Consider the following 21,462-nt stretch of genomic DNA (forward strand, 5'->3'; position numbering starts at 1 on the left):
CCAATATCCAGACTTGACCGTGTACTGACCATTCCTTGTGAAGTTCCAGCAGTAAGAGTCTCGACGATGAGTTGAGCTTATGGCCAAACTCCTAATGAATGGTATGTCATCAGGATGAACATAGTTCTCCAGTAAACCCACATCCCAATCCTTCGATTCTTGATTAATAAGATCGCTTACTCGCATATTAGGATGCATCACTGGTGCCATTGGGGCAGCTGGCCTCTAACATTGTTAGCAATCTAACATTGGATTTTTAGGCTATTGAATATGTTAACAGTCTAACAGTAAATCATAGCTATGTCAATAGCATTTGCTCGTAAAGAATCACCAAGACTAAGCACTAATTATTTTATTAGCTGTCATTTGCAAATTGTACAAACTTAGAAAACATTGTTATATGTTACTAGATGTGTTAACATGCTAACAATATCACAAAACAGGCTAATAGAGCGACAATATTATTCAAAGATACATAAACAGATAAATGATTATATGCTATTAAAATTGTTAGCAATCTAACATTGGATTTTTAGGCTATTGAATATGTTAATAGTCTAACAGTAAACCATAGCTATGTCAATAGCATTTGCTCGTAAAGAATCACCAAGACTAAGCACTACTTTCACATCCTGACACAGCTCCTATCTACTGTCCGAAGAAGTTCACATACACTGCTCCTCTGATTCCCGTATACATATATTTTGCGGTGATGCTTTTGTGGAGGTTTGCGACTGTTCAGTTCGTTGGTGGTTCCAAAAAATGATATACAGCAGCCATCATCATCACGTACTCATCAAACAAAAACAACAGCATCAATTAGTGACATAATCTACTCATCAAACACAACAATAGCATCAATTAAAGCTTAGCTTGTTGCTCAAAGATCATGACGAATCTTACTAAATAATAAATATGCACAAATAAACTAAAAGAATAAATATGCACAAATAAACTAAAAGACTGCATTTTCCATTAAAAAACAGTCATAAGAACGTATGAGAAAAAATATGAGCTGCTATGGATATTGAACTCACAATCAATTGAATCATATCAGCATAAATACAAAACTTTTTTAATGTAAAGATGAAATTTTAACTCTCTAAAGTAAGCCTTTTGAATCTAACACGAATCAGAGAATAAAACCCAGAAAAAAAAGCTTTACAAATCAATAAAATTTGTTTTAAATTTGTGGTTAATCAGATATTAACAAATCTAATTATTTATTAAAGTTAATAAAAATTTATAACAAAATATAAACTAGTTTTAGATAATGATCATTATCAAACTAATGAAATTCGTTTTTAACTTATGGTTAGTTATATATTAACAAAACTAATTCTTTATTAAAGACAATAAAGACTTTAACTGTCCTAATTTTTAATGTAACAGTCCAGAACAAAATAAAAAATCAATTCATAAATAATATTGTAGACTATTTAATTTATTATTAAATATTTCAGATGAATGACTGTTCTCAAGTTTACTTTACGCAATAAAAGTATTTATATTGCGATTAAAAAAACTTTGTTATATATAAAAAAGTTGTTGTTTCTTTTAATATTTAAACATAAAAAAATAATTTATTCTAATGGTCTTTAAATTGATAATGCATCTATTTATAAATATTTGAAAAAAGTTATGCCAACAAACACGGACCAAAAACTAGTATGTTTCTGTTTATCTGGTTGACATGTGCTGTTGCTAAACGGAATTTGGGAAGAAAATTTATCAATTGAGATACCTTTGAATCGACAAAATGAATTAATGATCTCAAAAAAAAAATAGTAACAAAGATCTCAAATCATTAGAAAAAAAAAACAGAAACTGCCATTACATAAAAACTAGATTCTTCATATTGAAATCTATCAGTCTTTTTGTCTGAAAAATTAAAATGTTACAAGACAAACAAAAGCATAAAGTTAAGCTTCAAGTTCTCTCCCTATGGTGCATGGTCAAAGTAGTTTCACAGGTTCTTCTTTCTTCTCAGTGGCATTACCATTTGCTGCAGAAGCTCTAAGAAGAGGCTCCAAGAGCTTGCTTGCCACATCAGGAGGCAAAGCGTCTTCACCGGGAAGAACAAGAAGCCCTTTCTCTCCCAAAGAAGAAGGTTCATCGTAGCAAACCCTCCACAGTGCATCCACGAGCTGTCTCTCTTCTTTAACAGTTTCAAGATCCTCTTGTGACATCAAGCTGATTCCTTCTATCCTCTCTTCAAGAAGCTGCCTCAGTTCTACGCTGCTACATCCGCTTCCATCGTTTTTCCCTCTTGCAAGCTCCAGCAATACGCCAAGAGCAGCTTCTCTCGTCTCAGCATCGTCCCTAGACCCGAGACGAATCAACACTCTGGAAAATCCGAGTTCAGTGACAATACTTTGGTCCGAAACATCTTCTTGTAAAAGATATTGCAACAAGTTTAGTGCTTTCCTGTAGAGAGGTTAGAAAGACAATAAGCAACATAAGCTGTAACGAATCAGAGCTATGTTTAGTGGCTTTACCTTTGAAACCTCACACTATCAGACGCCAAAGCATCTCTTAAGCCAGTATAACCATCAGCAAGCTTGAAAGCAGAGACTCCAGCTTTGTTATGGCGAATCAAAGCTAGATAACATTAACAAAACAAAGAGAGTCTTTAGAAGATGTTTCATCACCTAAACCTTCACTATAAACTATCAGACCAGGCTTACATGATATTGCCCCCAGAGCTTGAGTTTGAACATGAACATCTGCGTCGGATGTGAAGTTTGATAGCAGCGACTCCAAACCATTGGCTTCCATAACTAACTCCTGACTTGGAGGATTGTTCTGAACTAACGTCCTCACGACATCAGCAGCTTTTGCTCGAATATTAGCATGAGAGTTTTTAAGAAACCCGAGAAGAGGAACCAAGCCTCCAATAGCATGAAGATCTACACACAGTATTCAAAACTGAGCTTAACCAAAACCAAGTTCAAGAGTAAGAAGGAGATAGTTTGTTTTTTGTTTACCATTAGCCATATCGATTGATTCAACGTGCTCCTGCAACTCATCCAACAAATCTACCAGAACATCAAAAAACAAATTAGCACTCCCTCCCTCCTCAAGATTGTATAAGATAAGAAACTGTGTATAATGGCTACCTTCGATATCTTGAGATGTGACTCCATGATCAACCAAAACATGTTGAGGTGTTTGCATAACGAGTGTAATCTCCTTCATGCGTTTGACTACATCTACAGTCTGTGACTGCATAGCCTCCATAAACCACTTCCTTTCCTCCTCACTGCCTCATCAAAACAACTCAAATCAACAAAACATTCCACTATGAGCACCAAACACAATACAGAAAGAGAGAAAGAAAGAACCAAACTTTACACAGACCTAGATTTGAATTCACTCAAGTGAAATCAAAATCACAGCTTTACAAAGTTTCTATATAACTACTCATTCTCAGACAAACAACAAGACAGAAGCTAGAAAGTGAACTCATTACCTCAACTGGCGAGTTGGTTGCGTACCGTCGGCGTGAGAGAGACTCCATTTAAGTAGCCCATCCCAATTGGGTCCGTCTTTCGCCATCGAAGCGCCGGAAAAAAAACTTGGAACAGAAGAAAGAGAGATTTATTACAAAAGTTGAAGCTTTTTGCCTTTATGTTTTGTAATAACAAAGAGTAAGAGTCGGCGAATCGCTGGTTTGGTTTTATATAAGACCAGAGACTTTTGGCAGAGCTGCTACAACACCTTAAACCTCGTCCACCTCTGAAGAGAGAGAGCGGAGAAGCAACGACGATGACGCGTCTTTAACATTATTGGGCTTTAAGGTCCGAGCCCAAATTATCCACACTAATGGGCCTTTGAAAGCCCATCACGTTCAGATTACTTCTTCTTTACCGTTGACTTTCAGGGTTTGACATGTGAACGATAACTTTCCCTCCAATTCAATCAACTATTAAATATAACAGCAAGAAGATTATATTATTTAATATGATCGACGTGACAACAAATAAAAAATACAGCAGATCTCATTCTTGATTTGTTCCAGTCTTTCATCTCCCTCCTCTGTTCTCTCTCTCTTCATGTTTCCTGTATTCTGCTCTAAAATCTGTTGCTTGCTTGCTTGTCTTAACTCACAACAGAGACAGAGAAGATGAAGCTTGAGGAGCAAGAAAGTGACATTTTGTTTCATGCAGATGACGAAGAAAGCCAAGTCGATGTTTCCTGTTATGATGAAGATGAAATCTCCAGAAAGTCTTCTCAATTATCAATGAACGATTCCGCTCCATGGCCTCGAAGTTATCGGTACAATCAAACCTTCATTTTTTACATTAGAAAAAAATAAAAATTCAAGGGTTTATATTAATAAAGTTTCTTCCTTATTTCAGACAATCTGTGGATATCTTAACCGGAGTTACACCTCCTACGACCAGTTTCATTCACCGGAGAGGTTCTCAGGCATCATCATTCACCAGCTCCATCGCTTCCTTATACAGAAGACGTCCAAACTCTATTCTAAACTCGTTTGCTTCTTCCACAAGCAAACAACCCTTGCTCGCCGATAAAGACGATGTCTCAGTCAAATCATATGTTTCATCACAGCTAAAGTTATCAATCACCGATCTCTCCTATGAAGAACAGAATCTCTGCTCGTTTCCTCAATCTGTTCTCAATGGTAAAGACCTAACCTCAGCATTGACTATGTCTCAAGTTCTTAACACATTGTTTTAGAGTTTACCTTAAGAACTAATACCCAAGTATCCGATTTGGTTCACATATGTATCATTATCCTGTGAACAAACGCAAATTAAACACGAAGAAAATTAAAAAAAGGAAACTTAGAGCAGCCGCATCGCCAGTCTCTCTGAATCTCTTGACTAAAATTACCCAAACCGTAGGTGTCATTGTGTTAATGGTTTTAGTCTTTTACTTTTAAAATTTTAATTATATACTAAAATTTTATTATTATTAAATAGTTGAGGTACTCTTTGAAGAATCTATACCACTAATACTACTCTTAATGCAAAGAGTTATTCTTGGGTCCACCCCCTAGGGTGAACCTCTAGGTCCACCAACCAATAAAATTTTATTATTTCAAATTCGATATCTTTTACAAAAGGAAACAAAATATTGTCAAGATATATTATGTTTTTAAAATAAAAAGGTTAAAAAAATTAGAAAAAATAGTAGTTAGAGAAAAACAAATTTAAAAAAAAATAATATTTTTATCGTCTTCACCAAAACACTAAACCCTAAATCCTAATCCCTAAACCCTAAATCATAAACCCTATAAACCCTTGGGTAAACTCCTAACCCTTGGATAATTCATACTCTAAATCAAAAACACTAAATCTTAAAACCCTAAACCCTTGAGTGTTTAGTGTTTTTGATTTGAAGTTTAGGATTTATCTAAAGGTTTAAGGTTTACCCAAGGGTTTAGGATTTAGGGTTTAGGGATTAGGGATTAGGATTTAGAGTTTAGTATTTTGTTGAGAATGTTAAAATTTTTTTTTTTTAATTACTACTTTTTAAATTTATTTATTTTAACCTTTTTTATTTTAAAAATATAATATAACTTATAACTTGAGAAAATATTTTGTTTCCTTTTTTAAAAGATTTCGAATATAAAATAAAACAATCCTATTGGTTGGTGAACTTAGAGGTTCACCCTAGGGAGTGAACCCAAGAATAAGTCTAATGCAAATATCCGATTTAGAGTTTGTATATTGATTAATGCGAATGAATAATTTATAACTTTTAAACATGTAATTTATATAACCTCAAAATCCGATATTCATATAGAAAAGCTTGTTTATCTTTTTAAGCAGTTTTCGAATACTAAAGGAAATTTTTTGTTCGTCCGGTCCAAGGAATGTGTCTTTTCGCTCGTGTGCACTGAGATTTAAGTTTCAACATTTTAACACCGTTGAACCTTTTGTGGTGCAGGAATCAATATCCTATGTGGAGTAAGTCTACTCACAATGCCTTATGCGGTTAAAGAAGGAGGGTGGTTAGGGCTTATTATACTTTTCTTCTTCGGTATCATCACTTGCTACACCGGTATTCTCCTCAAGAGATGTCTTGAAAGCTCTCCTGACATTCATACCTATCCTGACATTGGTCAAGCTGCCTTTGGATTCACTGGACGCCTCATCATCTCCGTATGTTATATAGAAACCATGCATTTACATCTTTACTTAAAAAAAAGTCTTTTCTAACATATCCAAACTAAAACTTAGGGTGCTTTTCCATCTCTTGAGACTTGTAGATACTTTTGTACATGGAGTTATACGCATGTTGTGTGGAGTATATTATCATGATGAGTGATAACTTGTCGAGATTCTTCCCCCACGTTTCGTTAAACGTCGCTGGAGTATCTATTGATTCTTCGCAGATCTTTGCCATAGCAACTGCTCTTATTGTTCTTCCTACAGTTTGGCTTAGAGACCTAAGCTTACTCTCCTATCTCTCAGGTTCCATTTTCTTATACACATTCCTTACAAATACTTTGGTCATTCTCTACGTCATGTTGTTCATTCTGTAGCTGGAGGTGTCTTCTCTTCCATCTTGCTAGCTCTTTGTCTCTTCTGGGTCGGGTCTGTTGATGGAGTCGGGTTTCACTCAGGTGGACAAGCTCTAGATCTTAGTAACTTACCTGTAGCGATTGGTATATTTGGGTTTGGGTTCAGTGGACACGCGGTTTTCCCAAACATTTACTCTTCTATGAAAGATCCATCCAAGTTTCCTTTGGTGCTCATCATTAGGTAAACCTTTTTTCTCTATGTTACTTGGAACGAAAGTAAACGGTAGTAACTTTTCATTTCTTCTTATTTATTTTGCAGTTTCGGTTTCTGCGTAGTCTTCTACATAGCTGTGGCAGTTTGCGGCTACAGCATGTTTGGTGAGGCGATTCAGTCGCAGTTTACGCTAAGCATGCCGCAACAATTCACGTCATCTAAAATCGCAGTTTGGACCGCGGTTAGTAATACCTAACCAAATCAAACTTGATAAACGTTGTCTTGTTCTTCTACATATAATACTAATTTCTAGTACCGTCTCAATAATATTCAAAAAAAAAGTTAAAATATATACGAAGAAGCAACAATGTTTTTAAAGTTAATAGTTCCTTCTATATATGTTTTAACCTTTTTGAAATGATAGTTTCTAAATTTAGAAGTATAATTTAAAATTTAAAAATTTAAACCATAATTTTCACATATCTTTAAGAAGATGTAGAATTTTTTTTTTTTTAAATAATGACCGGTTCGATCGCACTTCAGGTCATTACACCGATGACTAAATACGCCTTAACTCTCACACCGATCGTACTAAGCTTAGAAGAACTAATGCCTTCTTCAGAAAAGATGAGATCCAATGGAGTATCAATGTTTCTTAGAACGATCTTAGTTCTCTCTACTTTGGTTGTCGCACTTGCATTCCCATTCTTCGGTAAATTATTTTCAAGAACTTTATCTTTTTTTTCTTCAGTAACCTACCTTTATTTCCTTTGTTCTAATAATTAACTTCACAGCGATCATGGGAGCTTTGATGGGATCTTTCCTCTCAATGCTTCTTGTAAGTCTCCATAATATTTTAGCAGAGTTTTTTTTTTGGTGTAATATTTTAGCAGAGTTTCAACTATTACGTAGACATATCAAACATGTTAATATGGATTCATATAATTTCATATATAACTCGGTATTACTTACTGTGCAGGCTTTTATACTTCCATGTCTTTGTTATCTCAGTATCTTGAGGGGTAGATTGAGCAAGATACAAGTAAGTATATGTTTTAATTTTGATTACATAGTTGGATTTTTCACATGATAATTTCATTTGACGCCTCTCGTTTTTGTAGATGGGAGTATGCGTTTTGATCATCATCGCTGGCATTGTAAGTGGTTGCTGCGGGACTTACTCTGCGATTGGAAAGTTAGTAGGAGAAAGGAGTTGAACGTGTACACTGGTGACCAATGCAACAGTTGTGGAATACAGTAAAAGCTGTAAAGAACGATTTGTATTATTATTTTTAGAAAAAATGATTTTCATTATTAGAGTAATACAGTTACAACTGTGAAACTTTGAAAGACTAATTCCAATATCATAACAAGGATTTTTGATTTAACTAGTAGAGAGAGTCATTCTTGATCATAATTTTCAGTATGCGCATTTGACATTGTATTTAGTTAAACTTTTAAGAAGAAAAGTTAAGACTTAGTTATGAAATGAATTTTTTGTAAAGATCATACCATAAAGTTTGTCATCAAAATCGATATTGGACGTTTTGTAGCCAAATGAAATGTTTAAAGATGTTATAATTGGCTTCAAAGAAGTAACATAATTATTTTAAAATGTAGGATGGATCGAAAACTTTGTCAATCGTAATTTTCAAAATTTATGTGGTCAATTTCATATCTGAAACATAAAGTCCCCATAAGCTTTAATTTGCCTTAATAGCTAGCTGTTAAGGGATGTTATTAGTTGGACCTTTGAGTTCAAAAAAATTAAATAAGAGGGTGGAAACGAGATAAAACAAGAATTAAAGGAGTCGTTTATAATTAATTAGGTGAGGGAGCTTCGAGTTTAAAGACATTTCGAGATTCGTCGACAAACTTCAAACGCACTCCAACAACAAACAAAAACAATCAACGAACAAAAAAACAAATCAGAACCCAATCGCCGGAGACGCCGTCGTTTCGACGCCGGTGCTCCGTCTTAACCTTTTTTTTCACCGGAGATAAATTTTTTAAAAAAAATCAAAAATGAAACGGAAAGGATTCGGCTTTTCTCTCCCCGTCACGGCGGTGATCTTAGTGATCGGTTTCATCTACTTCTCAACGGTCTTCACCTTCATCGATCGCTGGCTCAGCCTCGCCTCCTCTCCCGGGATCGCCAACGCAGCAGCCTTCACCGCCTTGGCTCTGATGTGTGTCTACAACTACTCCATCGCGGTTTTCAGGGATCCGGGTCGGGTCCCGCCCAATTACATGCCCGATGTCGAAGATCCAAAGAGTCCTGTCCACGAGATTAAACGAAAGGTCGCATCTTTATGCCTCTCTCGTGACTTTTATCCTTTAAAAGCTTTTGAATTTGTAGCTAATTTGTGATTAAGACATTAAAAAGGCTGAAGCTTTAATGATGGGATGCTGTTGAAACTCTGTTCTTGGCTCTGTCTGGGAGAGTCTTTTAGAGTTTTTGTCTCACTTACGTTTGTTTATAGGGAGGAGATTTGAGATATTGCCAAAAGTGTTCGCTTTTCAAACCTCCACGAGCTCACCATTGTCGGGTTTGCAAACGATGTGTGCTTAGAATGGTATTTTCTCTACTGAACATCAGAATCTCCCAAACCTTATGTGATCTTTGTGTTGAATCAGTCTTGTTTTGATTTGAAGGACCACCATTGTATCTGGATCAATAACTGTGTGGGACACACTAACTACAAGGTCTTCTTTGTATTTGTTGTTTATGCGATGACTGCGTGTGTGTACTCTCTGGTTTGTTTCCTAACTTCTCTATATCTCTCTCTCTGTGACACTTTAAGTATATGAGTCTTATATGTATGTATATGCTTTGGGTTATTAGGTGTTGCTTGTGGGAAGCCTTACTGTTGAACCACAAGATGAAGACCAAGATATGGGAAGCTATCTAAGAACTATATATGTAATGATGACTTTGTTTCAGAAACTAACCAACAAATCTCATTTTCCCTTCTAATGTTTATGGTTTTTTTCTTCTTTCTCTCAGGTGATTTCAGGTTTGGTTCTTGTTCCTTTGAGCATTGCGTTAGGGGTTCTTCTCGGGTGGCACATTTACCTCAGTTTACAAAACAAGACAACCATCGAGGTTGTTCTTTTTCTTTCTCTTCTTTAGCTAATATGGATCTCCTTAGCTCTTTTCCATCTGCTAATTAATGTTGTGGGAGCTGGCAGTACCACGAAGGGGTGAGAGCTATGTGGTTAGCAGAGAAAGGTGGGCAAGTCTATAAGCATCCATATGACATAGGCGCATATGAAAACCTAACCTTGGTAAAATAATTTTATATCTTCTTTAGATTGGTTTGTATCAGTCAAAGGCTATTTCTTGAAGTTTTTGAACTGTTTCTTTTTACAGATTTTGGGTCCGAACATACTCTCTTGGCTCTGTCCTACATCAAAGCATATTGGTTCTGGTCTACGTTTCCGTACAGCTTTTGATTCAGCCCCTATTTCTTCTGGAACGAAACCTTGAGCCCATGACACGAATCATATTTTACCAATTTTTTTGTTGAAAAGGCAGCAAGATGTTCAACTTCACTCTTGACTCATCATGTTCAGGCGGTTTAGCTGCCTCAGCTCAAAAACCAAGACCACTGTTTGACAAGGATCTCTCTCTCTCTCTCTCTCATTATTTCCCCTGTTTTCTTTGGATTCCTCAAAAAGGAGAAGGAAGTTAGGGTTGTGGATACATAACTCGAACTGTGATTATACTTATTATACGTACCAATTAACAAGGTGAAAAGACATCTTTGTAAGATTCATAATTTCTAATCAGAATCAGACAGTTCCTGAGTATGTATGTGTGTTTATATGGAGAGTTTTAGTTTTGTAAGCAAATTCTTTGATTCTGGCATTTCATAAGAAAAAGACGTTTGTTTGAGACCAGATTAGACAAAGCTCTAGAGTTCCATTTCTCAGCTGTATATGTAACAACTTGAACTCACCAGGTCAACAATGAAGGTTCTGTTTAGACCAATCATACAAGCTCTAGTTCCATCTCTTAGCTGTATATGTAAATCTCAGAAATCGCTGGTTCAGATTTGGTTCCACGTTTAAGAGATTATTATATACACCAGAAGAAGCCCCCATTGTTTAACTTAACAGAGGTCTGAAGAAGAGATAATTATGTATGAAAGGGTGATTTGAAAAAATAAAAAAAGAACAACAAAGGTTGTCAACTATTACTAGAGAAAGCTAGCAGAGTTGGTTGAAAACTAAGAGAGAATAAAAATTACAACAATGGTTACCAAAAGATCTGATCACTTTTTGTCTTCTGGAGCAATTCATTTCAAGTAGACATGTCTTGGAACTGCCATGGGTTGAATGGGATTGACTTAGGGTCAGTGTAATCTTCAGATTTATCAGCAGCTTCCCGGTGTTCTAAGTACTTTCCATTGAACTGGTAAACTTCAAGATCCCCCCATGGTGTAGGAGTGACTTCCTCTGTTATATCAAACCACTTGGGAGTAAAGCTATGCCCCTTCTCTTCACGTGTTCTCTTCTCTGCTCGCTGTCTCTCTTCCAAGCTGCAACAAAATGTATAATGAGAATCCGCTCTACTTTCAGTTCCAGATTCTAACAGGACAAGTTCTTTTTCTGTGACCATACCTGCTCTTCTCATTGCCGGATTTGGACATGTCGCCCATCTCAAGTGCGTATCTATCAGGACGTAACCGTGAATCAGACGGCAACAGCTTTTTGGGGGCAGTGTCGAAGCTATTGATCTTGTGAGCAAAGTGTGTGTATTGGTATTTGTCATCCTTTGGTACATCAGCGAGTTTCCACACCTCCTTTAGTTCGGTGCCAGGGAGAGGCTCGCCTTCACCGTCACACTGCTGATAGCTCATGGACTCGTTCCATTTACCGGTCATGAGTATCTTGGGCTCCTCAGAGGCGTTATAGACATATCCGTCCACTTCATAACGACCAGATCTGTTGAGATAGTCAACGCACATGTCTTAAAGCTTTAAAAATGAAAGGAAGATGAGGTTGCGTTAAAGGTAACTTACCCGAACCAACCACATGGTTGAAAGTAAAGCACGACTTTGTCACCAGTGGTGAGGTTAGTCATGATCATTTCCCCAGGAGAATCGACCCAAGTTCGTCCAAAGATTAGGTTGTGAACTTTGGTTAGAGGAGGTACCAAGTCAAGAACCACTCCATCTCTTTTAAGTGTCACCCGTGTCCTGCAGCAAAGACTCATCACATTTAGGACAATGAACAAACGAAGAATGTTAACTTAGTAGATATACTTGTTTTGTACCTTCCTACTGGGTAAACGTCAATGGAATTGCCGAGAAACTTTGTTTTCAGCTTTGAAGTACAATCATAAGTGAAATGCTCATTTTCAGCATGACCAGCACTCATTGGAGGGTGATGGCTGACCTGAGAATAAGACTATTGGTGTCAACGATCTGGGAGAAGTTGGCAGCTAAAGGAACTAAATATTCAATTACTTGAGTTCTCTGATCTGTTCGGATATGAAGTTAACACCATTGTAATTAGCCATCTCATAAGTCTCTCCAAGGATTGGGTTAAACGGTTTCCAGGTACGTTGGAAAGCATAGTACACAGATATAGCCCATGATGCTGTTAAAAAATCAATTCTCACAATTAAGCCACTACATGAACAGACACTGATCATAGAAGAAATCAAGGAAGGGAAGGGAAGAGAAGTGCTTACACGCATACACCATGCGCATATAAGGGTCATCCGTTTTGTCTGCCATGTCTAATAGATGCGAGTATTCCATCAACTGTCAGAAACAGAGCCGAAGAGATGTTGTCATGAGCATCACAGACAGCAAACAAACATCAAGATGAGCACAAACCTCAGCCATTTTCTGGAGCATAGTCATGGGTTCGAAAATAATAACAGGGAGGGTCACCATTGATGTAACATCAGATCCTATGTACTTGTGCATCATCTTCCAATAACCATCTCGATCCTGAAACAATGTTTCTCAAATGATCAGATTAACAGGTGATAACAACAGAAGTATATAATAACTAAACCTCTTGATTCCATCTCCCTTTGTTAGCTTCCTCAGCTGCATCTTCATTACTTCCTTCAGGGTTAATAACTTCAACTCCCTCATACCCAACCAAACTGAGAAAACACATAGATTATTCCAAAAAGAGCTCAACTTTGACCAAACCCTTATTATAAAAGCCGCATCTTTGCGGGAAAAGATTCGAATCAAATGGATCTCAAGAAGCTTACCCGTTAACTGATTTGGTCACAGCTGCTACCCAATTTGAGATCGAGGGAGCAATAGCACCGAATATAGACATCTCTCCGCCGTGTACCACCAACACTACGAGCTCCGGCTAAGGGAGAAAGATAGATACAGAGATTCTTCGATGAAGGAAGGTCAGCGATGGAGACGATGAGCTGGTCTTCGTTTGCACTCGTTCTATTTTAATATGATCAAATTAACCGGTTCTGTTTTTAATGTTAAATCGGATTCGGATTGATTTAAAAACTAAACCGAACCGGGTTGGCTTAAGTCGTCTTGTTGGTTATTTTCGGTTTAGTAAAAACGAAGCAGCTTTGTAGAAATGATCAATTCGTCGTCATTGATGGCGTCACCAAAATGCATGCTCCTTCAGTTTCGAACTCGCTCTATGTTCTCTTGCTCTTTTACGATCATGTTTATGCATTTCAATGATGTTTTCACAGTCATCACCAGTCGCAAATGGATGCTTGAGTCAAAATTCGTATAAAATCTAAGTTGATGTATAAATCTTGGTTTATAATGTTTTCTGGCAAAAATAATACTACTTAACTATTTGATAACATATTTTACATGCTGAGGATCAATGACCTCGAATGTAACAACGAAATGAGTTTTCCATTCAAAAGTATGAGGATACATATTAAATGTTGAATTATATATAGAGAAAAATCAAGTGTAGCATACTAACATCTATAACGTCAAGTGTAACAACGGTTCAGAAAAAATCACAAAAAAAAAAAACGTTTCTCACTGCACTACTCGAATGATCTCTATCACTGATGAATATGTCAATACTTTTGAACTAAGTTAACGTTATTTTATTTCCCATTAACAATCATTAGGCAAATGCTAGATCTGCATTTATTTGTTTATATGTTTGTTTGGACGTGTATGCAGTGGCGGACCCAGCAATTAAATTAACCTGTGTCATTATATTTTGTTTAAAAAAAGATCACAATAAGAAAAGCAATATGGAGCATCGAACTTGGGTTTACTTGGGTTTAGGGGTGTCAATCCCTTAGCATTTAACATCTAGACTGATGATTCTCCTTCAGTCTTTATGTAAAAAACATTAATTTTATCTTTTAACCTGTGTCAACTGACACACCCAATCCTTTACTGGGTCCGCCTCTGCGTGTATGTCTTACAAAGTTGCTGAAACTAACAGAAGCAAGTAAACAAATATAAACAAAACGATGATAATGGTAGCAATAATAGATAGACATGCATACCTTCAAATTCAATACATACAGATTGATGATCCACGAATCCATTTGTAATATAGATGGGTTCTTGAGTTTGATGTTTCAAGGTTTTTGTTCCTTTCGATATATATATTTAACGTATGACGATCGCTGAGAGATTATGTTGTCTTCTTCTCCACGGCGCTTTGCCCTAACCGGAGCTCAAGATCCAAATTTTCATCCTCAAGATGATGACTCGAACTCGAACCATCTATGCTGCAAACATCCGTGACTTTTCCATCATCATTAATATCAAGCTTGTTTTCTTGAACCCAAAACCCTAGTTTCTGACCAGGGATTATATCTTTCTCCACACCTTGATCTTGATCATCATCATCACATGCCAAATCCTCTTCTTGTTGTTTTTCATTAAGGTCTAGAGAGACAACTCCTGATGGATCACTCTCGGCGACAACATCGTCCTTGTTATCTTCCATTAGCTTATGTCTGAGGTTAGCTCTGTCTCTTCTGTGGATGTTCATATGCCCTCCTAGTGCTTGAGCATTCGAGAAGCCCCTTACGCAGAAACTGCATGTGTAAGATCTTGACAGAGAGTTATCGACGCTTTGACGAGTGTTTCTCGATATGTGTTCGGAATGATCATCCGAGTTTTTAGGGTTTCTGATGTTTTCCATATAATATTTTGGATTTTTCCGTAGGATAAAGAGAACTATGAAACAATTGTGAAATTTAGCATTAAGAGAAAGAAAGAACAAACGAGAAGGAGAAGAATGAGTTTGATCTCGGAAATGAAATGGTCAATTACTGGAGCTTCTTCTTTGTATGTTTAATTGGCAGAATCTATACTATTAAAAGAGAAATATTTTTAAAAATATATTTATGCAAGGTTGTGGTTGGACCCTTTCATTAGTATTTTGTAAACCAACTAAATAATCTTCCTAAATATCTCCTAATAATTATCATATGTACGATTCTGTATTCGAATATCATTAATATCATTTTTTGTGCAACCATCATAAACATCCTTAGAATATCATAATACATCTACGACAGCTACATAAATATTCATTGATAGTATTACTTTTATTTTTCTACATAATAGTTGCCATATGTCAACAAAAAGATGTTACCATATATAATACATTAGTATTTCATGAGAATTATAGTGTCTTCATTCTAATTTAATTGACAGCTAAATACATCACCAAAACCAAAATTATATCGAGACATAATCATATAAAATTTTATGTACATATATCTATACTAATAAAAATGAATCATTCTTAAAATCTACTATAAAAAAATCGTTGAACTAATGTATAACTATTCTATTATTTTTATCCTATCACTAATTATTCTAACCATACAAAATTTTGAATATTTCAAATGGCTCCTATTATTACTCCTTAGTTCATGTGATACACTTCTTTTCTAAAATATTTTAACACCTCTAACATTATGGTTGTTATGAAATATTGTTATACACTGACAGATCTTGGAAAAAATTTAATTGGGAGCAGAACTAAAAACTTTTAAATTTGATGGGCCATTATCATAGAATTTGAGCTCATTACTTAAAAAAAAACTCAAGATTTGAACTAAATACTTAAATAAAAAAAATAGACCTACATCCGGCTCTGTTGTTATACACCATATTTTATGCTTAATATAAACCTACAGAATTTACACATTATTTATAAAATTATTATATTACCAAAAATATAATTTAACAATTTTGAAAGTTTACCTAAACCCGAAACTATAACCAAAAATCACATTAGAAACTTAAAAAAAATATTTGTAATACGGAAACATATATGAAATACCAAAATATATATAATATACATAAAATATTTTAGGTATTTTGGGTACCCGAACTCGAATAGAGATTCACAGGTCCAAAAATAACACCTAATAGATTTTTGCTCCATTCAGAACATAAATCTGTATTTTTGTATTAGTTTTGGTTCAGTTTTTGGGTCTGGGTATATATAAGATACAAGAGTGTACAAAATTTTATAATAAACTAATTCATAATTTATGTAATTTTTAAATAAATTTTCCTTACTCGATATTACAATATCGACTTAAAATAGTAATAACAACAATAATAATAATAATAATGATAATACGATTTTATAACATAATAATATGTAAAATTTCAAATATCAGATTTATATCAAAATTTGTTTATAACTTAAATAAACTCGCTGGTCAGAATCTAGTAGTTTATTAAGTAACGCTCTAATCAAAATCTACCGTTCCAGTTTTTTTTATGTCAAAAAACGAAAACAAATGGTTCTATGTCGTTACATGAGTAATTTATTCTTTGATATAATATTATTTAGCAGATAAATTCATGGGGTAGTAATAATATAGAAACACTTATGACTAATACATAATCGCAACTATAATACTCCGAAAATAAAATGTTCAAATCTAACATTCGAAACGGACGTACATCATTTCCCAATATGATTTCATTTAAAATATACTCCGGAATTGGATACGTAAATCAGTATATTTAACTACGTATACTTTTTTGTTTTTTTTTGCAAAATAACTAACGTATACTTTGTTTCTAAGATGTGATCGACGTTGTATCTGGTCGCTAAACACCCTAAGTTTTGTTCTACATTAAACCACTTATTTTAATGTGACGAAAGCTTGATTTTCTTTTTTTGGTTGCTAACAATTGTTGTTGTTTCTATATATATACTCTGTTAGTTTTATAAACAAAATAATTAACAGATACGCAGTTGACAAAGCAAATGGTCCAACCAAGCATTAATTTTGGCGTTTTCTTTTTGTCCTTGCACAATTAGTAGTTTAATACTTTTGACACAAAAAATAGTAGTTTATTATATATTTAGCATTATTTAACTTGTGCTTTCCTGAAATAACCAACAAATATTCCAGTATTGGACATCATCAGTGAATTAATATACAAACTAAATTTCACTAATTCAAAGAAACAGAGAGTCGTGTTATGACAAATTAATCAGACAAATCTAGTTAACTGTAATCAATTAACCGTTGCCATCGAGTATATGTGAAATGAGTCATTAATATAACTTTTCTCAACTAAAAAAGCTTATTATTTGAAACAATTCATCCTTTTATTATGTGCTAGTAATAAAATGTTCTTAAGCTAAACTTAGTATAACCTTCTGAGATTGCTTTTCCAGAGTAACATTATGATATATATAAAATAGAATTGGAAATTTTACCGGGTTTAGTTGGTGGGCGAAGCTAGTTGTTGTAATACATTTAGAGTTGGAGGCACAATGTTAAAAGTATCAAAAATATAATTAGATTGGGGGCACTCTTCGTATTTTTCCCATAAACTATATTATATTTAATCAAATAAGAGAAAACAAAAAAAAAGAGTAGGGGGCACAGGACCCCATACCGGTACGTTTGCGTCCGCCCCTGACCGAAACTAATTCCGTTTTCGGGTTGTTATATAAAATATATATTTAAAAAGAAATTATGATATTTGCAAGTTTTATTCGTATTAATTTCAAATTGAGATATAATATATATATATATATATAGCGTCTGCCCATTAAACGCGCCGATGTGTTACCAACTACCAATTGAAAGTTGATCAGTCCGACTTGTTTCTAAGTTCATTAATATGTGCTTTAATTTGTAAGGTACTCCATTTTTTGAACAACAAACTCATTCAATATAGAAAGGGTTTTACTACATAGCAGGAGAGTCAATAAGAAGAGCAGATTTCGACAGAGAATCAGCTTGACGATTATGCTCTCGAGAAACATGAGAAAAGCAAATAAAATCGAAACAAGAAGATATGAACTCAATGTCCATGAGAATTCCATAAAGATTCATGGGATATGTCTTCTAGTTGATGGCTCTAACAAGCTCTTGAGAGTCGGATCGAATCCAGACATTGTGAAACTGATGATGCTTGGCCGAAAGAGTCGGTTCATAAGGTATTCCATTTATGATTTAAAAATAACTCTGTATCCAAATCCATTTAAAAATTCATATACCAAAAAGAAAGAGAAAGTATCTGAACGGGTATATCCAATATCCTGATCATGTCAAGAATAAAGATAGGGTTTGGCTGTCTTCAAATTTCATATTAGTAGTAGCTGCTGACATCTTTTGTACCAAATGTAATAGTAGTAGATATATTATACTACAAAACTTTGGAGTATTAAAATATATGAACGTATCATACATTTATAAATATATATTTTGAAGGAAAAAAACATAACATATTTTATACGTGAAGCTCCCAAATATTCACATTCGTAAACATTAAAATATTAGGGCAATGACTCAGCTTCCAATATTTTTCATTGTTCTTTCCTTTTCCGGCTTTATAGTATATGGGTGATGGATCCTCTTGTTCGTCAAATTGTTTAAGTTATATTCGTAAATTGTTAATAGACAAAACACAAAAGATCGGTAGTAATAATACATTCATATGCACGTAGGTACACATTAGATTAGACATACTTAAGAATGCATAAGAATGTAATACGTCTTGTATCTTTGGAGAAAAAAAACTAACCTCTCAGTCATCGTGTACATGTAACCGTGTACGTATAGTAAGGAAGAGGTAATCCGCATCCCGAGGACTAAAAGCTATTCTAAAACACATATATGCGTCGGCATGTTATGCGTGTAATCAAGCTTTAAACCTCAGGATGCAGATTACCCGGTCCTCACCAATACTTGTCATCTGGAGATGCATACCCGCAGCATCCTTCATTGCTTTTGCTTCTATCTTGTAAGATCTCCTTTATGAGTTCTTATGGTTTGCTCTTATGGTTTTTGTTTTAGTTGTTGATAATTTAATAGGGAAATGTGAGAATTTATAAGCCTCCTGAGGCTAAATAGTAACGAGAAGATGCTGATTCGAAAGGTTTAATGCTTTGAGAACATATGCTCTAGTAGAAAATAAAAATATTTTGTTCGTGTTTTATCGTGTATGTCATACTCTTAGCTTTGTTTCAACAGATGTTAGAGCTATAATATATGCCTAGGATCAATGTAGAATTTGTATATACTCTAAGCTTTAATTATTAGCTAGCGTTCTGTAAGAAACAAGTTATATTTGATTGATACGTGAGCTTCTTAGATCGAAACTCACATTTATTTTAGTCTGAGGCATTCATTTAGCGTGAATTATGCGGTGTGTAAGTTTCTCTATGAAACATAATCTTCAACAAACCAATACAAAACTACTGGAATTAATCATTTAACTGCATGTGGGTATTATATATACTTAAAAAATGTTGTTCTATTTTTGCTTATTGAAAATGAATCTCTGAACGTGGATATTTTAATACATAAGTTGGTAAATAGGTAGTTAGGAGGTTAGTGAATGGAACTTATTAAAAATCATGAGTTTTGATTTCAAACAATTTGACAACAAATACTAATAGATTAGCCAATATATATTTAATATCAATTATTTTAATCCCCTTCTTATTTTAAGTGCATGTGAGGTTCCTGAAATGCCTCTTCAAAAAGGTTTAAGAAATTGAATGCGGAAACATGTTAAAGGACCTGGACTCATACTGGTTTCTAGACTGTCAGCTATATTGTATACATTGTAATTAAGAATTCCGTTTTTTTATGTCGACCAATCTAACGAAACCACACATTAGTAAACTACAACCTCTTCATTCGCATAGAGTGTTTTCTGCGTAAGCACTAGGCATACAATAAATCGTGGAAAGTAAAAGGAGGGGTGTGAGACATCAAGTCATTAGAGAAAGATTATTTGTTCTGTATGAGCCAATGATGGGAACTTAGGATTATGCTATTTTTAATAGACAAATGATATTCGACTTCTTTTGACTGTCTTTTCTTGCTTATTCTTTTGTGTGTTGTATACTAAAGAGATCTTCTCTTGGATCATTATTTGAACCGATTCTCTTCACAATTATTGATTTTTTTAGTTTGTACAGGGAAACACATTTTGGTTTTATGGGTAATACAAGAAAACACATCGTTAATGACGGTCAAAAACGTCCCTTTTATGTCGTTAACCATGATTTGAGTCGCATTTATAACATCCTAATAAATGTCCTTAATCGCGTGTCGTAAATTTTTTATGTCGTTAAAATGTCGTTAATTAGTGACAGATTTCTATGCGTGTTTCTTTTGTCCTTATATAGCGACAACCTGTCGTCATTAATATACCACTTATTTACGACATTTGTTTCTGATGCTAAGTAACAACGTACCCATATGTTGCTAATTAGCTTCACTTTCTAAATGTCAATAATTAACGATGCAATGCCTAAATGTGGTATTTTAAAAATTTTGTTTTAAATTATGTAACTAAAAACTTTCAGATTAAACCAGTTTACAGAAATGGAATTGGTTTGCAAAATAAATAATTAAAATTAGTTTATAAATAAAATCTGGTTTACAATTAAATTTGGTTAACAAACTAAACCGGTTTAAACATGAAATGGATTACAATACAAACCTAAACCTAAAAAAAAAAGTAATCTTCATGCGACTTCGTTGTCTTGCGCCGTCAAGGTATGCCTGGGACTGAAGTGTCGTCATTTTGCTCTGGTCGCTTCAAGACCGTCTCGCTTGGCGGGATTCCCAGCCTGAGGGGATTGAATCTCGATTGATAGCTAGAGATGGAACCAGAGAGTGAGCGGTGGAGATAGGAGGAAGTCGTGAGTGATGAGCGGTGGAGGAAGAAGAGCCGTGAGCGGTGAATCTAAAAGGATGAGGTGAGCAGTAGAGATAAGAGGATGAGGTGAACGGTGGAGATAGGAGAGCCATGAGCAGTGGAGATAGGAGTAAGAATATGGAGATGAGGTGAATGAGTAAGAAATAAAATATTATCGAAGTGTGGAAGGAGGAGAGAATATGAGATAGAAGAAGCTCAATGTGACAAAAAAAAAAAAAAGAAGAAGCTCAATGTGAAGAAACTGAAAACAAATCTGAAGGAGAGAGGAGAAGGGATAGGAGAAATATGAACCATTAGATTAAAAACTAATCAGGGGTGTAGATAGCAATCCTTGCAAAAAGATATTGGCCAATAAGAAATAAGAAACTTTTAAAGATTCAGAAATAATTGTAATTTTATTGCTGGTTAAATGTCGTTGATATGTCGTTTTAAAAACCCCAAATAACTGTAACTCATTTTTTAAGATTCACATAAAGAAAAGTTTACATCTTGCACACACTAATATTTCATTGTAAAGTTCGTATGCAATATCTTTTACACCAAGTTGTTGCTAATAATCGTAAAAATAAACGTAATCATATTTCGTATAAGTC

At 34.7% G+C, this 21,462-nt stretch overlaps 5 protein-coding genes across 5 annotated transcripts; 2 read left to right on the forward strand and 3 right to left on the reverse strand.

The window, feature by feature from the left end:
* Positions 1-1,783: 1,783 nt before the first annotated feature.
* On the reverse strand, positions 1,784-3,756 carry LOC106439201 (hsp70 nucleotide exchange factor fes1). The gene is made up of 6 exons (XM_013880602.3): positions 3,473-3,756; positions 3,120-3,262; positions 2,988-3,038; positions 2,688-2,909; positions 2,499-2,601; positions 1,784-2,427 (listed from the first exon to the last, which is right to left on the reverse strand). The coding sequence occupies exons 1-6, from the start codon at positions 3,556-3,558 to the stop codon at positions 1,956-1,958; spliced, it is 1,077 nt and encodes a 358-aa protein (XP_013736056.2). The 5' UTR covers positions 3,559-3,756; the 3' UTR covers positions 1,784-1,955.
* Positions 3,757-3,773: 17 nt separating this feature from the next.
* LOC106442169 (amino acid transporter AVT1G-like) lies at positions 3,774-8,720 on the forward strand. Its single transcript, XM_013883889.3, has 10 exons — positions 3,774-4,278; positions 4,362-4,648; positions 5,920-6,134; positions 6,242-6,446; positions 6,518-6,737; positions 6,816-6,951; positions 7,254-7,422; positions 7,505-7,548; positions 7,690-7,752; positions 7,832-8,720. The coding sequence occupies exons 1-10, from the start codon at positions 4,127-4,129 to the stop codon at positions 7,925-7,927; spliced, it is 1,587 nt and encodes a 528-aa protein (XP_013739343.1). The 5' UTR covers positions 3,774-4,126; the 3' UTR covers positions 7,928-8,720.
* Positions 8,688-10,523, forward strand: LOC106439202 (probable protein S-acyltransferase 16). The gene is made up of 7 exons (XM_013880605.3): positions 8,688-9,011; positions 9,194-9,286; positions 9,366-9,467; positions 9,556-9,633; positions 9,718-9,816; positions 9,903-9,998; positions 10,084-10,523. The coding sequence occupies exons 1-7, from the start codon at positions 8,736-8,738 to the stop codon at positions 10,198-10,200; spliced, it is 861 nt and encodes a 286-aa protein (XP_013736059.1). The 5' UTR covers positions 8,688-8,735; the 3' UTR covers positions 10,201-10,523.
* Positions 10,524-10,772: 249 nt separating this feature from the next.
* LOC106439203 (oxysterol-binding protein-related protein 3B) lies at positions 10,773-13,157 on the reverse strand. The gene is made up of 9 exons (XM_013880606.3): positions 12,952-13,157; positions 12,744-12,837; positions 12,560-12,676; positions 12,412-12,484; positions 12,199-12,317; positions 11,992-12,113; positions 11,738-11,914; positions 11,337-11,660; positions 10,773-11,254 (listed from the first exon to the last, which is right to left on the reverse strand). The coding sequence occupies exons 1-9, from the start codon at positions 13,020-13,022 to the stop codon at positions 11,017-11,019; spliced, it is 1,335 nt and encodes a 444-aa protein (XP_013736060.1). The 5' UTR covers positions 13,023-13,157; the 3' UTR covers positions 10,773-11,016.
* A 1,110-nt stretch (positions 13,158-14,267) lies between these two features.
* Positions 14,268-14,935, reverse strand: LOC106439204 (transcriptional regulator TAC1). The gene has a single exon (XM_013880608.2). The coding sequence runs from the start codon at positions 14,844-14,846 to the stop codon at positions 14,331-14,333; it is 516 nt and encodes a 171-aa protein (XP_013736062.2). The 5' UTR covers positions 14,847-14,935; the 3' UTR covers positions 14,268-14,330.
* Between the last annotated feature and the right edge of the window lie 6,527 nt (positions 14,936-21,462).

This window comes from Brassica napus, chromosome A3, assembly GCF_020379485.1.
Source record: "Brassica napus cultivar Da-Ae chromosome A3, Da-Ae, whole genome shotgun sequence".
Taxonomy (NCBI): Eukaryota; Viridiplantae; Streptophyta; class Magnoliopsida; order Brassicales; family Brassicaceae; genus Brassica; species Brassica napus.

What these genes read in the sequence shown, in the direction of transcription:
- LOC106439201 (XM_013880602.3), bottom strand. Translation starts at nt 3,558, where the DNA reads ATGGCGAAAGACGGACCCAATTGGGATGGGCTACTTAAATGGAGTCTC. An exon ending in CAACCAACTCGCCAGTTGAG is followed by an intron (nt 3,263 to 3,472) that starts GTAATGAGTTCA and finishes TTGATGAGGCAG; the next exon opens with TGAGGAGGAAAGGAAGTGGT. An exon ending in CACATCTCAAGATATCGAAG is followed by an intron (nt 3,039 to 3,119) that starts GTAGCCATTATA and finishes ATGTTCTGGTAG; the next exon opens with ATTTGTTGGATGAGTTGCAG.
- LOC106442169 (XM_013883889.3), top strand. Translation starts at nt 4,127, where the DNA reads ATGAAGCTTGAGGAGCAAGAAAGTGACATTTTGTTTCATGCAGATGAC. An exon ending in TCCTCAATCTGTTCTCAATG is followed by an intron (nt 4,649 to 5,919) that starts GTAAAGACCTAA and finishes TTTGTGGTGCAG; the next exon opens with GAATCAATATCCTATGTGGA. An exon ending in CTTTCCTCTCAATGCTTCTT is followed by an intron (nt 7,549 to 7,689) that starts GTAAGTCTCCAT and finishes CTTACTGTGCAG; the next exon opens with GCTTTTATACTTCCATGTCT.
- LOC106439202 (XM_013880605.3), top strand. Translation starts at nt 8,736, where the DNA reads ATGAAACGGAAAGGATTCGGCTTTTCTCTCCCCGTCACGGCGGTGATC. An exon ending in TCCACGAGATTAAACGAAAG is followed by an intron (nt 9,012 to 9,193) that starts GTCGCATCTTTA and finishes GTTTGTTTATAG; the next exon opens with GGAGGAGATTTGAGATATTG. An exon ending in AAAACAAGACAACCATCGAG is followed by an intron (nt 9,817 to 9,902) that starts GTTGTTCTTTTT and finishes GGGAGCTGGCAG; the next exon opens with TACCACGAAGGGGTGAGAGC.
- LOC106439203 (XM_013880606.3), bottom strand. Translation starts at nt 13,022, where the DNA reads ATGTCTATATTCGGTGCTATTGCTCCCTCGATCTCAAATTGGGTAGCA. An exon ending in TATGCGCATGGTGTATGCGT is followed by an intron (nt 12,318 to 12,411) that starts GTAAGCACTTCT and finishes ATTTTTTAACAG; the next exon opens with CATCATGGGCTATATCTGTG. An exon ending in TTAACTTCATATCCGAACAG is followed by an intron (nt 12,114 to 12,198) that starts ATCAGAGAACTC and finishes TCTTATTCTCAG; the next exon opens with GTCAGCCATCACCCTCCAAT.
- LOC106439204 (XM_013880608.2), bottom strand. Translation starts at nt 14,846, where the DNA reads ATGGAAAACATCAGAAACCCTAAAAACTCGGATGATCATTCCGAACAC.